Source organism: Erinaceus europaeus, chromosome 1 (assembly GCF_950295315.1).
Source record: "Erinaceus europaeus chromosome 1, mEriEur2.1, whole genome shotgun sequence".
NCBI lineage: Eukaryota > Metazoa > Chordata > Mammalia > Eulipotyphla > Erinaceidae > Erinaceus > Erinaceus europaeus.
In genome coordinates, this window is record NC_080162.1 from 116,368,625 (window position 1) to 116,385,582 (window position 16,958).

The following is a 16,958-nucleotide window of genomic DNA, read 5'->3' on the forward strand; positions in this document are numbered from 1 at the left end:
AGCAGGCTGAGAATCTCCACTTAGCTGAAACGACTCCACGGACACGCAGGTTGGAGCCCAATCAAGCCCCGTAGTCTTTCGACCGTGAGGCATGCAACAGGCACACTAGCATTCACATCAAACCATTCATCCAGTCAAGGGAGGGCGATTACCTTTCCGGCCATCGCTACTAAGGCATCACAGGTTAGGCCTTCAGGAGTCACCAGAGAGTAGCTCCGGCCAGACCCGTCAGTTGCACTAACAAGGTCAACCTTTTCGCGAATCGCCAAAGAGGAGAGAAGACAGACACAACAAATGGCCACAAAAGACAGAACTAATATCCTGGGCTGTCGGACCCTATTTCAGATCCTTAGGGTGTGGACCCTGTTTCAGATCCAGTTATCACCCAACCCTGGGCTGTCAGACCCTGTTTCAGATCCTTAGGGTGCGGACCCTGTTTCAGATCCAGTTATCACCCAACCCAAGCAGCCTGGAAGTCGTCACTTCCCAGCGCTGCAGTCTGGGATTTCAATGCGGCGTCCCGCAATCCACAGACCCAGGCCCCGCGGGGACACACAAGCACACAAATGAAACGGTACCGTGCACAAAAATCAGGCCTGACTTACCGGCGCCGGGCAAAAGCTTCCAAGGTTTTTCCTAGGATCCGGACCCAGGATGGGGTGTCCTCAGGAGCCTCCGTCTGAGGATATCTCGCTGGGGCCTCCAAATGTTAAAGAGCGAAATCAAACCACCATCCACTGCAAGGAAGCAAAAGATGTTTATTCACGAATTGCAATCCGGGCCGAGATGGTGACTGGTGTCAGTCTACCAAGCTCGACCCTGAACAAAGCTCAAACCATACAATTTATAGGAATTCAGACTACACTCAGGGAGGGGGAACACATCACCTTATCTGCCTATATCCAATCATTTCAAACTTAGCAAAAGCCTGATCCATTCAGAGCAAAGCATGGGCTATTTCTAAACATCACACCAGACCAATAGGTCATTGCCAAAGTGGGGGTCACCACATTTTTTTGTTCTTTATTGGGACCACCGACCATCTGTTTGCAATCTATCAGGTCATCATTTGTCAGGCCATTTTTAACTGTCTGGTAACAGTATTCTGTTGCAGAGGTCATGATGAGTCCTGCTCGCTGCAGGGTCTGTCAAAATAATTGATGGCCTCTCAGGTTCTGTCGAGGGGAAAGGGGCAAGGAATTTTCCACCTCACTGGTCAGGAAGGCAAAAAGCAACTATATTTAAACTATTCTTAAAACTCAAACTTAAAAAGCAACTATAACTATTTTAGAGTTACTGCCTCTAACAGTGGGGACCAGGGGCTTGAACCTGGGTCCTTGCACACTATAACATGTGCGCTCAAGCAGATGTGCCACCACCTGGCCCCTTTTTTTCTTTTAACTTTTTTTTTTTAATCTTTATTTGTTGGATAGAGAAAGCCAGAAATTGAGAGGGAAGGAGGTAATAGAGAGGGAGAGAGACAGCCAACTGACTTTTCATTGTACCTTGAACATGAGCAAGAACTTGGAGACCCTCAGGAACCTTTCCCGTGTTTTATTGTTTAGAATTGGGTCACCTGCCCATCTCCAAACCAGTCTTTTTTTTTTATAACACTACTAGTAGGCTCTCTCCTAGAGTGAGGTGGATGTGGGGACTTGGCTGTCTATATAGTTCACTATAATGGTTTCATCTCTTTGTTGCTAAGTCTCAGTTAAACTTTTGCACCTTTAGAAATGGAATTAATTCACAGCCTGGGAAGTAACTCAGTGGTGGTGGGCATGGGAGCATAAGTTTCTGAGTTTGATCCCTGGCATTGCACGTGCTAGAGAGATCCTCTTCTCTGTTTCTCTCTCCTTTTATCTCTCTCAATAAAATCCTATTTTAAAATGGAAGGGTTGTAAAGATAGCCTAATAGTTATGCAAAATATTTTTATATTTGAGTCTCTGAGGTCCCAGGTTCAATCCCCAACACCACTTTAAACCAGAATTGAGCAGTGCTCTGGTAAGAAGAAGGAGGGGGTGGGAAGAGAGGGCAAGAGAGAAGCAAATAAATTTATGTGTATTTCTTTTTAACTTGTATTTTATTTTGATCTTTCTAAAGGAAAGCTAGTTGTTTTTCCCTTCTCCCCTTAACTTCCCTGTCTTTCTCCATTCTTCTTTCTAGGCCTTTTGAAATATTTTACAGAGGGCGGGGCTAGCTAACATAATGATTATGTAAAGAGACTTTCATGCCTGAGGCTCCAAAGTCCCAGGTTCATCTGCCACCCCCACCCCAACTCCTTGCACTACCATAAGCCAACACTGAGCAATGCTCTGGTAAAAAAAAAAGGGGGCGGGAGTGTCAGGCAATAGCGCAGCGAGATAAGCGCACATGGCGCAAAGCACAAGGACTGGCATAAGGGTCCAGTTCGAGCCCCCGGCTCCCCACCTGCAGGGGAGTTGCCTCAGAGGCAGTAAAGCAGATCTACAGGTATCTATCTTTCTCTCCCCCTCTCTGTCTTCCCCTCCTCTCTACTTTTCTCTCTGTCCTATCCAACAATGACATCAATAACAACAATAATAACCACAATAATGATAAAAAAAAAGGGCAATAAAAGGGGAAAATATAGCCTCTAGGAGCAGTGGATTCGTGGTGGCACCAAGCCCCAGCAATAACCCTGGAGGAAAAAAAAGAAGATTTTATAGGTCCACTATGTATGAAGAATTGTGCAAAACATTTACAGTACTGACATCCTTTTATTGATTTCCTGTGACTCCAAAATCAACCTGGAACACCAGCATTTCAGAATTCAAGACTCAGAGTTTCTGTGCAGTGTTCCTCTGTGAGACTCTGGACCTACTTCCAGATACATGGGGGTTGGTGCCTGGAAGGAGGGTTCTTAACACATTTCATTGGTGTTATAGCCCTAATTTGTTAGGTGGGTCCTACCTGCTAAGAATGTTCCCCCCCCCCCCAGTTCTTACAAGTATCTTACTGTGCCAATATTCTTGTTAACTTTTGAGTTTTCATCATGTCTTATAACCTAGTATGCTTATGCATGTATGTTGGAACTTAAAAAACTACAGAGTAAAGATATGAACTGCAAAGGAGTTAGCCATCTATTCCCACCACTGGTATCTAATTTGAGGAATAAAGTAGTAGTCATTGCTATTTGACAGCTCATCTCTACATACTATCTAATCCTTTACCAAGATTGATGTTTTACTTTTATTTAGATGGAGAATAAGGGGGCTGTGTGGTTGTACCCCTGGTTGAACACACATGTTACAAAGTGCAAGGACCTGGGTTTGATCTCTCAGTCCCCACCTGCAGGAGGAAAGCTTCACAAGTGGTGAAGCAGGGCTGCAGGTGTCTCTCTGTCTTTCTCCCTCTCTATCATCCCCTTCCCTCTCGATTTCTGGATCTCTATCAAATAAATAAATTATAGATAATAAACATGGAATGTCATAATCTCAAACTGAAACTGACTCAAGAAACATTTAAATTTATTGAACTACCACATTTAATTTTATTAAAGATTTTGTTCATTATCTTTATTCATTTATTGGATAGAGACAGCCAGAAACTGAGAAGAAGGGGGAGATAATGAAGGAGACAGAGAGACACTTGGAGCCCTGATTCACCATTTGCAAAGCATTTGCCCTGCAGGTGGGGGCTGGGGCTTAAACCTGAGTGTTTGTGCATTGAAACATATGCACTCAACCTGGCGTGCTGCCACCTGGCCTCCTAAAGATGTGTTTTATGAGAGAGAAATACTAGAGCACCCCTTGATTCTCCCAATGCAGTGCCAGGGATTGATTTAAGGGCCTTGCCTATGCAAGGTCTATGCTTTACCTACTGAACAACCTTTCCAGTGAACTCATTATTTTTATTTATTTATTTTATAAAATGTTTTATCCATTTTTTCTTTTTTTTTTAGTGAGAGACACTCCAGAGCACTGCTCAGCTTTGACTTATGGTGGTGCTGGGGATTGAACCTGGGACCATAGAACCTCAAGCAGAGTCTTTTGCATAATCATTGTACTATCTCCCCCTGCCCCTTATTTTCATTCATTTATTTATTTTTTTGCTTCCAGGTTTATTGCTGGGGCTCGGTGCCTGCACTACAGATCCACTGCTCTTGGAGGCCATTTTTTCCCTTTTGTTGCCCTTGTTGTTTATCGTTGTTGTTGTTATTGTTATTGCTGTCGTTGTTGGATAGGACAGAGGGAAATTGAGAAAGGGAAGATGGGGAGAGAAAGATATACACCTGCAGACCTGCTTTACTGCTTGTGAAGCAATGCCCCATGTAGGTGGGGAGCTGGGGGCTTGAATCAGGATCCTTATGCCGGTCCTTGTGCTTTGCCCCATGTGTGCTTAACCTGCTGCGCTACCGCCCAGCCCCTATTTTTATTTTTTTTTTATTGCTACCAAAGTTATCTTTCAGGCTTCATGAATCCCCTGCTCCCAGTACCCATCCCCTCTCCCCTTTCTTTCACTTAATAAGGCAGAGATAATTTGAGAGAGAAGGGGGAGATAGAGGGATGGAGATGGATAGACGGGGATACACACACACACACACACACACACACACACACATATCCTACATCAGTGCTTCACTATTCATAAAGCTTCCCTTTTGCTATTAGAGGCTGGAGGCTTAAACCCAGGTCCTTGTGCACAACTGGGTAAGCCACTGCCCTCCCCCTCCAGCCAACACATTTTATCAGAAGATAGTGGTGTTTCTTAGCAAGAATGTTGAGTCCATATCTGTTCCTTTGAGACTCATCTCAGTGAGGGCAGCTTCCACTCGAGTGAACGTGCTGAATTGGGTGGCTCACTGTCTGAGTGGTAATGTTCTGATTTGTTGTCCATATGCCATCTAGGTACCCTTCCAGTTGCAGAGAGCTTCAGCTTCTGCTTGGTAACTTTGCTGTCTGATGTGGCGTATAGGGATCCTTCTCTTAGGGATGAGGTAAGTGTGTGATAAATTGTTGTGCTTTTCTATAAGATCAGAAAGTACCAAAGTGATGGGGAAAAAAGTAAAAAAAAAAAAAAAAGAAAAAAAATTAAAGTTTTTATGTTGTTTACTACTTTTAATTTAATTTAATTTATTAAAAGGAAACACTGACAAAACCATAGGATAAGAGGGGTACAACTGGGGGTTGGGCGGTGGGTTAAGTGCATGTGGCGCAAAGCACAAGGACCGGCGTAAGCATCCCGGTTCGAGCCCCCGGCTCCCCACCTGCAGGGGAGTCGCTTCACAGGTGGTGAAGCAGGTCTGCAGGTGTCTATCTTTCTCTCCCCCTCTCTGTCTTCCCCTCCTCTCTCCTTTTCTCTCTGTCCTATCCAACAACGAACAACATCAACAATGGCAATAATAATAACCACAACAAGGCTACAACAACAAGGGCAACAAAAGGGGGAAAAATGGCCTCCAGGAGCAGTGGATTCATGGTGCAGGCACCAAGCCCAGCAATAACCCTGGAGGGAAAAAAAAAAGAGGGGTACAACTCCACACAATCCCCACCACCAGAAATCTGTATCCCATCCCCTCCCCTGTTAGCTTTCCTATTCTTTAACCCTCTGGGAGTATGGACCCAAGGTCATTGTGGGATGCAGAAAGTAGAAGGTCTGGTGTCTGTAATTGCTTCCCCACTGAACATGACCGTTGACAGGTCAATCCATACTCCCAGCTGGCATCTGGAACCTGGTGGCTATTAAGAAAGTTAGTACATAAAGCCAAACAAGTTGTTGACTAATCATGAACCTAAAGGCTGGATTAGTGCAGATGAAGAATTGGGGGGGGGGGGGGTGTCCTCCATTTTGTAGATAGCTGGTAGGCATATTTTAGTTATATTCCAAAGGGCCTGTGGCTATACTAGTTTTTGTTGTTGTTGTTTTTTTTCCCTGAACTTGAAATCTGATATGCAGGTAGATCCAAGTTATTGTCTGGGGAGATGATGTCATAGCTGGATCAGGAAAGAGAATAGCTCTCAAATATTGGAAAGGTGTATAGATATTGTTGACTATAAACCCGATTGATTTGATATGAACTGGGGCCCATATTCAGCTTAGAAGCCTATGTGACATCTGCATCCCTATAGATCTGAGCTCACATTCTGTGGTCATGAGTAGGAACGTTCCAAGCTGTCCCACTATCAGGACCCATCTTCCTCAGTAGGGGCATAGAGTATGTTGTCCAGCCTCCCTGGGTAGGATGGAACATTCTCTACTGTTATTGATCCAAGTTGAGGGAAATTTACTACTTTTTTAGAGTTACTTATTATTTATGCTGGAGTTTCACATGAGACAGGTAGAAGGAGAAAGAAGCCAGAGCACCACTCTGATACCTGTGGTACCAGGGATCAAATCAGTCTGGAAGTAAGAGAGATCCCCTAAGGCCAGTGAGCTATAAGCCCTAGGAGCACAAGATTACCCCAGAACTAGGAGGAGCTTTTTGACCAGCTCAGAGAGGGAGGAGGGTCTAGATGATTAGCCCTTTAACAGAACTGTCAGATACAGGGCTTGGACAAAATATCCAGAGTTGCTCATTCTGAATTAATTTTGTGATAATTATCTGATTTTGTATGTAATTCTTTTTTTCTGTTTGCTTGACTGTTACAGATTTTAGAGTCACTTTTGCAGGTTTTGCATGTTCTTTTGGGAATGTGCCAGGCCTTGGAAATTCAAGAAAAAGGTATGATTATAGATCTAAAGCTTACACTCAGTAGTAGCTAGCCAGCCAGCCTGCTTGCCTGCCTGCCTTCCCCCCCTCTCTCCCCCCCATTTATTTATTTATTTATTTATTTATTTATTTATTTATTTTTACCAGAGCATTGCTAACCTCTGGCTTCTGGTGGTGCTGGGGATTGAACCTGGAATCTTTGGCGCCTTGGGCATGAAGGTCTTTCTACATAACCCCTATGCTGTCTCCCATTTCTCTCCCTCTCTCTCTCTTTTTTTTTTTTATCACAGCCCTGCTCAACTCTGGTTTATGGTAGTCTGGGGGACTGAAACTGGGACCTGATAGTCTCAGGCATAAGGGTCTGTTTGCATAACCACTATGCTATCCCCATCTCCCACTCTCTCTCTCTTTTGAAACTGCCTATGTATCTGATGGATGAAAACCTTCTTATACTAGATTGCCTCTGCAACATCTTAGCTAGAAGACCACATGGGGCTCATGAACTGGTGACACTGAGCAAGTCACCTCAACCTTTTGGGCCACAATTTCTTTCCCTATAAATAATCTGACTTCAAAAAGTATTTTTTGCCCTTACTGCAAAAATACCATTCTGGTCCCAAGAGGAATAAATACATGAGGTACTTTAAAGGTGCCTGATGACTTTAAATTTAGCTATTGTTTTTGTTTTGAGTGACCCCAGGCCTTGCACATTTGAGTATCCTCCTACCCTTGGCTGACTTTATATTTCATTTTAATTTCAGATAGAGGGGCGGAGGTAAAGAAAAAAAAAAGCTGGGCTGGGTGGTAGCTCACCTGGTTGAGCACACGTCACAATGACAAGGACCCAGGTTAAAGTTCCCTCGACCCCCCCCCTGCAGGGAGAAAGCTTTGCAAGTGGTAAAGCAGGGCTTAAAGTGTCTCTCTCCCTCTCTATCACCCTTCCCTCTTGATTTCTCGCTGTCTCTATTCAATAAATAAATAAAGATAATGAATAAATTTGGAAAAAAAAGCGAAAGAGATGGAGAGACAACACAGTTCTGCTCCATCATTCATTCATGGAACTTCTCTATTGCAATTATCCTTCTATATGGTGTTAGATTTAAGCCCATGGCTTTGTGCATGATAACTTAAAAAAGTGTTAATAATTTATTAATTAGTATGAGAGAGAGAACATGCACCAACACATCACTCTGGCACGTGTGGATCCTGGGATTAGACTTGGGACTTCAGGCACACCAGTCCAGTGTATTACTGCTGCACTACTGCCTAGGTCACAGAAATGTTGATTTGATGTTCTGTGCATGGATTGAGACCTCCCAAAGAAAGCAACTGTTTATGACAGACATAATCTGAAGTTACTTCTAACAGAAGCCCCTGGAGTTGACCTGTTGCTGTGGAGTTTTCTCTTCAGTACTGTTGGTGGGTGAATTGTGAGATATGAACCAGTGTCATGTCTTACAATTCACTCACCAACAGGAAACCTTCTGCTCTTAAAATACTCTTGCATTGTCTTCCAGAATACCTCTGCAAATATGCAATCCCATGCCTGATTGGAATCTCACGAGCATTTGGCCGTTACAGCAATACTGAAGAGTCTCTTCTCTCAAAGCTCTTTCCTAAAGTACCTCCCCACTCCCTCCACGTCCCAGAGGAGCTGGAAGGTGTTCGAAGGCGATCCTTCAATGACTTCCGCTCCATCCTGCCCAGCAATTTACTGACAGTATGCCAGGAGGGCACCCTGAAGAGGAAGACCAGCAGTGTGTCCAGCATATCTCAGGTGGGCCAGCAAGGAGCAGGGCAGAGGAGAGCTGTTAAATGTTCATGTGAAAAAGACATCTTGGAAAACACAAAAATGTTTTCACTAGAATTTTCTAATGTCCTTTTTAAGATTAGAAGTGGTTCAGGAGTCAGGCTGTAGCGCAAGCGGGTTAAGCGCAGGTGGCACAAAGCACAAGGACCGGCATAAGGATCCTGGTTCGAACCCCGGCTCCCCACCTGCAGGGGAGTCGCTTCACAGGTGGTGAAGCAGGTTTGCAGGTGTCTGTCTTTCTCTCCCCCTCTCTGTCTTCCCCTCCTCTCTCCATTTCTCTCTGTCCTACCCAACAACGACGACAACAACAATAATAACTACAACAATAAAACAACAAGGGCAACAAAAGGAAATAAATAAATAAAATAAATATTTTAAAAAAAAGAATCTTAAAAAAAAAATTAGAAGTGGTTCCATCTACTTTTTTTTTTAATATATTACTGATTTAATAATGATCCACAAGATTGTGGGATAAGAGGGGTACAATTCCATACAATTCCCACCACCAGAGTTCTGTATCCCATCCTTTCTACTGGAAGCTTCCTTATTCTTTCCCAAAGATTTTTATGGGGTAAGAAGGTGGGAAGTCTGGCTTCTGTTACTGCTTTTCCATTGGACATAGGTGTTGACAGATTAATCCATACCTCCAGCCTGCTTCCATATTTCTTAATTTTAAAGTATTTTGTTGATCTTATTTTAATGAGAGAGAGAGAAAGAGACCATAGCACTGCTCAGCTCTATCTTACGGTGGTGCTGGAGATTGAACCTGGGACCTTTGGAGTCTCAGGTATGAAAGTCTTCTGCAGAGCCTCCTTCTGCTGTCTCCCCAGCCCTATCTCTTCATCATAAAGTGTGTGTGTTTTGTTTTTTTTTTTCTCCTCCAGGGTTATTGCTGGGCTCGGTGCCTGCACCATGAATCCACCGCTCCTGGAGGCCATTTTTCCCCCTTTTTGTTGCCCTAGTTGTTGCAGCCTCATAGTGGTTATTATTGCCATTGTTGACGTTGCTTTGTTGTTGGATAGGACAGAGAGAAATGGAGAGAGGAGGGAAAGACAGAGAGAGAGGGGAGAGAAAGATAGACACCTGCAGACCTGCTTCACCGCCTGTGAAGCGACTCCCCTGCAGGTGGGGAGCCGGGGGCTCGAACCGGGATCCTTATGCCAGTCCCTGCGCTTTGCGCCACGTGCGCTTAACCCACTGCGCCACCGCCCGACTCCCAAAGTGTGTGTTTCTTAGCAGTTGGGTGTCATACTATTCCTCTTTCTGTCAAAGGTTGATAGGGAAAATTTTAAATATTTATTCCTTTTTGTTGCCCTTGTTGTTTTATTGTAGTAGTAGTTGTTGTTGTTGATGGATAGGACAGAGAGAAATGGAGGGGGGGGCAGAGAAAGACAGACACCTGCAGACCTGCTTCACCACCTGTGAAGTGACTCCCCTGCAGGTGGGGAGCCGGTGGCTCGAACTAGTATGCTTACTCTGGTCCTTGCACTTTGCACCACCTGCGCTACTCCCCAACACCCAAGGAATTTTTTTTTAAACAACTTTCCTTTTTTTCAAATTTTTAAAAAATTATCTTTATTTTTTTATGCTTTTTTTTTTTTTTACACCAGAACATTGCTCAGCTCTGGTTTATGGTTGTGCGGGGGAATGGATCCTCAGGCATGAGGGTCTCTTTGCATAACCATTATGCTATCTACCCCTGCTCTATTATCTTTACTCATTTATTGGGTAAAGACAGCCAGAAATTGAGAGGGAAGGGGTGGATAGAGAGGGAGAGAGACAGAGAGACACCTGCAGCCCTGCTTCACCACTCATGAAACTTTCCTCCTGCAGGTGGGGACCAGAGACTTGAACTTGGGTCCTTGCACATTGTAACATGTGCGTTCAACCAGGTGTGCCACCACCTGGTCCCAATAGGGAATCTTTTTAATCTTTATTTTTATTTTTTAGTGTATTTGTTTATAAAATGGAAACACTGACAAAACCATAGGATAAGAGGGGTACAATTCCCACCACTAGAGGTCTGTATCCCATCCCCTCCCCTGATAACTTTCCTATTTAACCCCGTGGGAGTATGACCCAGGGTCATTATGGGGTGCAGAAGGTGGAAGGTCTGGTGTCTGTAATTGCTTCCCTGCTGAACGTGGGTGTTAACAGGTTGATCCATACTCCCAGCCTGTTTCTCTATTTCCTTAATGGGGCAGGGCTCTGAGGAAGTGGAAGCTCTAAGACACATTGGTGGGGTCATCTGTCCAGGGAAGTCTGGTTAGCATCATGCTAGCATCTGGAACCTGGTGGTTGAAAAAGAGTTAACATGAAAGCCATACAAATTATTGATTAATCATGAACTTAAAGACTAGAATATTGCAGATGAAGATTTGGGGGGTCTCCATTTTGGAAATAGCTAGTAGGTTTATTTTAGGTATATTTCATAAGGCCTATGACTTTTATTAGTTTTTGCCTGAGCCTGACATCTGATATGCAGGTGGACCCAGGCTATTATCTGGGGAGATGATGTCATGACTGGAAAAAGGGCTAGAAAGTTGGATCAAGGAAGAGAGTAGCTCCCAAATATGGGGAAAGTGTATAAATATTTTAAAGAAGATTTATTTCATGAGAGAGAAGTCGGAGTACTGCTACAGTGTCAGTGCTGGGGAGCAAACCTGGGGGCTCAGGCATTCCAGTCCTCTGTTTTCTTTGCTGAGCTGTTTCTCTGACTGTACAAACTGTTCTGATGGGAGACATTTGGTGACTTTAAGTATATAAATGGTGACCTCACCAATGTGTCCTGGAACTCCACCTCTCCAGACCCTGCCCAACTAGGAAAGATAGGAACAGACTGGGAGTATGAATTGACCAGCCAATGTCCATGTCTAGCGGAGAAGCAACAACAGAAGCCAGACCTTCCACCTTCTGGAACCCATAATGATCCTGGTCCATGCTCCCAGAGGGATAAAGAATAGGAAAGCTTCCAATGGAGGAGATGGGAACTGGTGGTGGGAACTGTGTGGAATTGTACCCCTTTTATCCTACAGTCCTGTTGATCATTATTAAATCAACAATAATAAACAAAAAGAAGTATATAAATGGGATGGGGTTAGATAGCATAATTGTTATGCAGAGAGACTCTCATGCCTGAGGCTCCAAAGCCCCAGGGTTAGTCCCCTGCACCACCATAAGCTAGAGCTCTTCAATCCTCTGGTAAAAAAAGTAGTAGTAGTATATAAGTGCTAGCTGTCATGATAAAAAGACACAAAACACTGAGTAATTCAGCTCAGCAACCATGTATAAAACATATGACATGATGAAAAGACTTCAGTAAGGGACAAGGTGGTGGTGCACCCAGTAGAGTGCACACCTTATTGTGTGCAGCGATCCAGGTTCAAGCCCCTGATTCCCACCTATGGGGGTGTTGGGGTAGGGAAGCTTCACAAGCAGTGGTGCAGTGCTGCAGCTGTTTCCTCACTCTGTCTTTCATTCCCTCTATTTCTCTTACCTATCAAAAAGAAAAAAGGGGGAGAGCTACTGGGAATGTTGGAGCCCTGCAGGCCTGGATTAAAAAGGCATTAGTAGGGAGTCAGGCAGTAGCACAGGTGGCACAAAGTGCAAGGACTGGAGTAAGCATGCCGGTTCAAGCCCCTGGCTCCCCACCTGCAGGGGAGTCGCTTCACAAGCGGTGAAGCAGGTCTGCAGGTGTCTGTCTTTCTCTCCTCCTCTCTGTCTTCCCCTCCTCTCTCCATTTCTCTTTCTTATCCAACAACAACGACATCAGTAACAACAACAATAATAACTACAAGAATAATAAAAAAAACAATAAGGGCAACGAAAGGGAATAAATAAATATTTTTTAAAAAAGGTATTAGTAATGGTGGTGTATAGTAGAGGGCACTGGAGCTCCTTTGGGCAGCAGGAAGAAAGTGATGCTTGAACCAGGACTTGAAGAAGTACAACCATTGGGCTGGTAGAGAGAATATTGTCTCTCTGTGTGACTAACTTTTTTGCAATTTCTTAAATGTGGTTTTATGTTTCAGGTCAGCCCTGAACGTGGAATGCCCCCTCCCAACTCCCCTGGAGGATCTGCCTTTCACTATGAAGGTGGGCTTTACTTTCTGCCAAGAATATTGAACTAGTACTGGGATACTAGGTTTACAGTGATGACAATGGCTACTATTTCTCCTCATTTTTTTTTTAATTTAACCAGAGCACTGTTCACATCTGGCTGATGGTAATGTGGGGGGCTGAACTTGGGACCTCAGAGCCTCAGGCATGAGAATATTTTATTTTTTATTATTATCCTTATTGATTTATTGGATAGAGATGATAGAGACAGCCAGAAATGGAGAGGGAAAGGGGTGGTAGAGAGGGAAAGAGATATGGAGACACCTGCAACACTGTTTCACCACTCACAGAGCTTTCCCCTACAGGTGGGGACCCAGGGCTAGAACCCAGATCCTTGCACACTGGAACATGTACGCTCAGCCAGGTGCACCACCACCCGGCCCTTGGCATAAGAACTTCTTGCATAACCATTATGCTACCTCCCCCCAGCCTCATAGTCATTTCTTGATGATGTTGGGGGTGCTGATGCTCTAGTCTTCAGCATTTAGAGGGTTTTGTTTTGTTTACATTTCTCAAATATTGATTTTAAAATATTTCAAATGTTGGTACAACAGACGTCCTTCCATATGAGATATCTGGCCACCCCCTCTAGTCTATTTTCAGATGATGTTAATTGCTAAAACAGCATTTCTGAAGAGGATTTTGAAAGATGTGAGGGGAGCTTAAAAGAGAGGAGGGAGTAGGTTATCTGAATTCAAACATGTACAGTGTTGCAAAGTGTCTCAGCTATGGAGAATGTAGTATGTGTCACAGTCTATGTGTATGTTAGAATGTGAAGGCCAAGTTCACTCATTCAAAATCCTACCCTTCAGAGAGGACCACTTCTAGAATATATTTCTTTCTTTTTTTTTTTTTAAATAAAAAAATATTTTTTTATTTCTTTCTTGGGGAATTAATTTTTTACATTCAACAGTAAATACAATAGTTTGTACATGCATAACATTCCCCAGATTCCCATTTAACAGTACAACCCCCACTATGTCATTCATCATCTTTCATGGACCTGTATTCTCCCCACCCACCCACCCACCCCAGAGTCTTTTACTTTGGTGTAATACTCCAATTCCATTTCAGGTTCGACTTGTGTTTTCTTTTCTAATCTTGTTTTTCAACTTTGGCCTGAGAGTGAGATCATCCCATATAGAATATATTTCTTAAGGGTTTAGTAAGGCTTTGTGCATGTGCTTCACCATTGAGTCACTTCCCAAGACCAATTCATTTTTTTATTTCTTTTTAAAAGAGAGAATGGTATATACCAAAGCACTGCACTATCCATAGACTTCCACCTATCTCTGTTCTTTCTGATTGCTGGGGATCAATTCTAGGAACTCATATATATGTGTTCTGCCTATTGAACCATGTTCATAAATTCCTCCCTCTCTAGGTTTTAGACAATTACTTTATTACCTACTTCACCTTGGGACAGCTGAGAATAACTATTTCATGCCATTGAAGTCTTCACTTATTTGAAAACCAGTTCTTTGTACTCAAGGGTCACTCCCATTTTTTTTTTTTTTGACTCCAGGCTTATGACTGGGCCTCTTGTGTGTGCACTACAAATCCACTGCTCCTGGAGTCCAGTTTTTCATGTTATTGGATAGAACAGAGAGAAACTGAGAGAGGAGGGAGAACAGAGGGGAAGCACACACGGTACACCCTGCAGTTGAGGAGGTGGGATCTTGAACTGAGATCCTTGCGTAAGTGCTTTGTACTTTGTGTGCTTAATTCGGTGTGCCACTGCCCGGGCCCATGGTTTTTCAAGCAAGTATTAACTCTTTGGTTTACATTCATTAGTAAGCCTTAGACAGTGGCTTCATTTTTGTTCTTATTTTTTAATAATATGGTTTTGTTTGGTTCTGATTTTGGTGTTAAAATATCCTTAGGCACCTGTGAATCAAAACTTTCACATCTTCCAACTCTTAAGAAGTTATAACTCTTTTTGCGCCCCTCCCCCGTCTTTTCTCCTCTGTTAAACTTATTGTTTGGGTTGAATATACTAGGACATGACTATCTCTGAGATTTGACTTAAAGCAGCTTTAGTGAGATCGGTCACTCCCCAAGGATTTGAAATTCAGTCTTCAATCCGTAAGTAAAAATCAAGGAATTGTTAAATGAAAAGCATAACACCTACTGTTTCACTGATTTACTAAAAGAGAATTTGCTTGAGGAATTATGTTAGTCCTGAGTTACCACTACTGACGCTTTCATTTTCTTCCTGGCAGTGTCATACTTACCTGATGGGAGTGTCCCGGAGCCCAATTACTACTTCTCTACCATCAGTTCCAGCTTCTCAGTTTCTCCTCTTTTCAATGGCATCACCTGTAAGGAATTCAGTGTTCCACTAGAAATGCTTCGAGAACTCCTAAACTTGGCAAGTGTGGAAAAATAGACCACAAATATATCAATCACTAAAATGACTAATGGTATAAACCGATTTATTATTTTTTATTGTATTTTTTTTTTTGCCTCCAGGGTTGTCGCTGGGGCTCGGTGCCTGCACTACAAATCCATTGCTTCTAGAGGCCATTCTTTCCAACTTTTATTGCCTTTATTGTTTTTACTGTTATTGCTGTTTTGTTGTTGTTGTTGCTGGACAGGACAGAGAGAAATCGAGAGAGGAAGGGAAGACGGGGAGAGAAAGACACATGCAGACCTGTTTCACCCTTGCAGGTGGAGAGCCAGGGGCTCGAACCGGGATCCTTACACTGGTCCATGTGCTTTGTGTCTTGTGTGCTCAACCCGCTGCACTACTGCCTGGCCCCCGAAACCTGTTTTTTTAAAAAGAAAAAATTAGAATTTTCACTACTTAATTTTTTTAAAAGGGGAAATGTCTTACATCAGTGCTAACATAATGATGACATTTCTTTCTTTCCTTCCTTCTTTTTTTAAAAGAATTTATTTATTTATGAGAAAAGAGAGAAAGAACCAGACATCACTCTGGTACATGTACTGTCAGGGGTTGAACTCAGGACGTCATGGTTGAGAATCCAGTGCTTTATCCACTGTACCACCTTCCAGAGCACATTATTTAATTTTTTAATCTTTACATATTATTTATTTATTGGATAGAGATAGCCAGCAATTGAGAGGGAAAGGGATGATAGAGAAAGAGACAAACAGATAACATACAGCACTGCTTTACCATTTGAAAAGCTTTCTCCCTGCAGGTGGGGACCGGGGGCTCAAAACAGGCTCCTTGCACACTGTAACATGTGTGCTCAACCAGGTGCACTGTCACCCAGCCCCGGGGTTTTCACTATTTCAAAGTATAATTTAGTAGTCCTAAAATTTCAGATTGAAGAAGGAGCAACATTCATAGAGTCATCATACAGCACTTTTTCATTCAGTCTTTGTAGCAGGTAGGTGGTAGAGGTAACCATGAGCCCCCATTTGAAATGTCAAGAAATTAGTCATAGATATCGAGTTCCCACTCGATGAGGAGAGGGTTAGGACTTAGACAAGGGATCCTGCCCTCAAGACCAGATTTCTTTGTATTTGATTTCCTCTCAGAGGCTGGATTAATACAACTTTTTTACTATTTGGATACCTTTGGATGAGCTTTGAGTTGGCATCGAGTAAGACACAGGTGCCACTGTCTGTGTTTTTAAATGAACGGGTCTTTGGTTCAGAGGTCCTGGCCTTTTGTGATTGAACCGGGATGTTTTAAGATGGATTTGAGTGGGTATGGATGAAAACATCATCAGGGATATAATGTAAAAATACTTTGTATTTTGGAAATAGTGTGAGGGAATGAGAAGTATACCTCTGAAAGCATGAAACATATGCTGGAGTGAACTTATGCCACCAAGGACATAAGTAGAAACTACACAAAGGCAATAATTTTGGGTTAAAAATTTAAGAGGGAGTCGGGTGGTAGAGTAAGGACCGGCTTAAGGATTCCAGTTTGAGACCCCGGCTCTCCACCTGCAGGGGAGTCGCTTCACAAGCAGTGAAGAAGGTCTGCAGGTGTCTGTCTTTTTCTCCCCCTCTATGTCTTCCCCTCCTCTCTTCATTTCTCTCTCTTCTATCTAATAACAATAATAACTACAACAATAAAACAACAAGAGCAACAAAAGGGAATAAATATTTTTTAAAATTTTTAAGAAGACATTAAAATATGATAATTAATGAAGATAGTCATAATAGTGAATTACTACAGAAATCAGAACTGCCACCTTCTGCCCCCCCCCCAAAAAAAAAAGATTGTTGGTTCATACTCCCAGAGGGGCAAATGTTAGGGGAAGTATAGCATCAGCCTGTATTGGTGACCTTGGGAGAACTACTGCAGTTTCCAGTGGAGGACATGGGGACACAACTCTGGTGATGAGAATCCTTTGAAATCATACCCCTGTTACCTTACA

The 16,958-nt window shown here is 43.1% G+C and overlaps 1 protein-coding gene across 1 annotated transcript in view; it reads left to right on the top strand.

Moving 5' to 3' along the window:
- The window catches only part of PI4KA (phosphatidylinositol 4-kinase alpha), a 153,322-nt gene that overhangs the window by 29,489 nt on the left and 106,875 nt on the right, over positions 1-16,958 (top strand). The window contains 5 exon segments of the mRNA XM_060194530.1: positions 4,867-4,955; positions 6,608-6,680; positions 8,186-8,445; positions 12,510-12,573; positions 14,820-14,974. Coding sequence (XP_060050513.1) covers positions 4,867-4,955; positions 6,608-6,680; positions 8,186-8,445; positions 12,510-12,573; positions 14,820-14,974 — 641 coding nt within the window.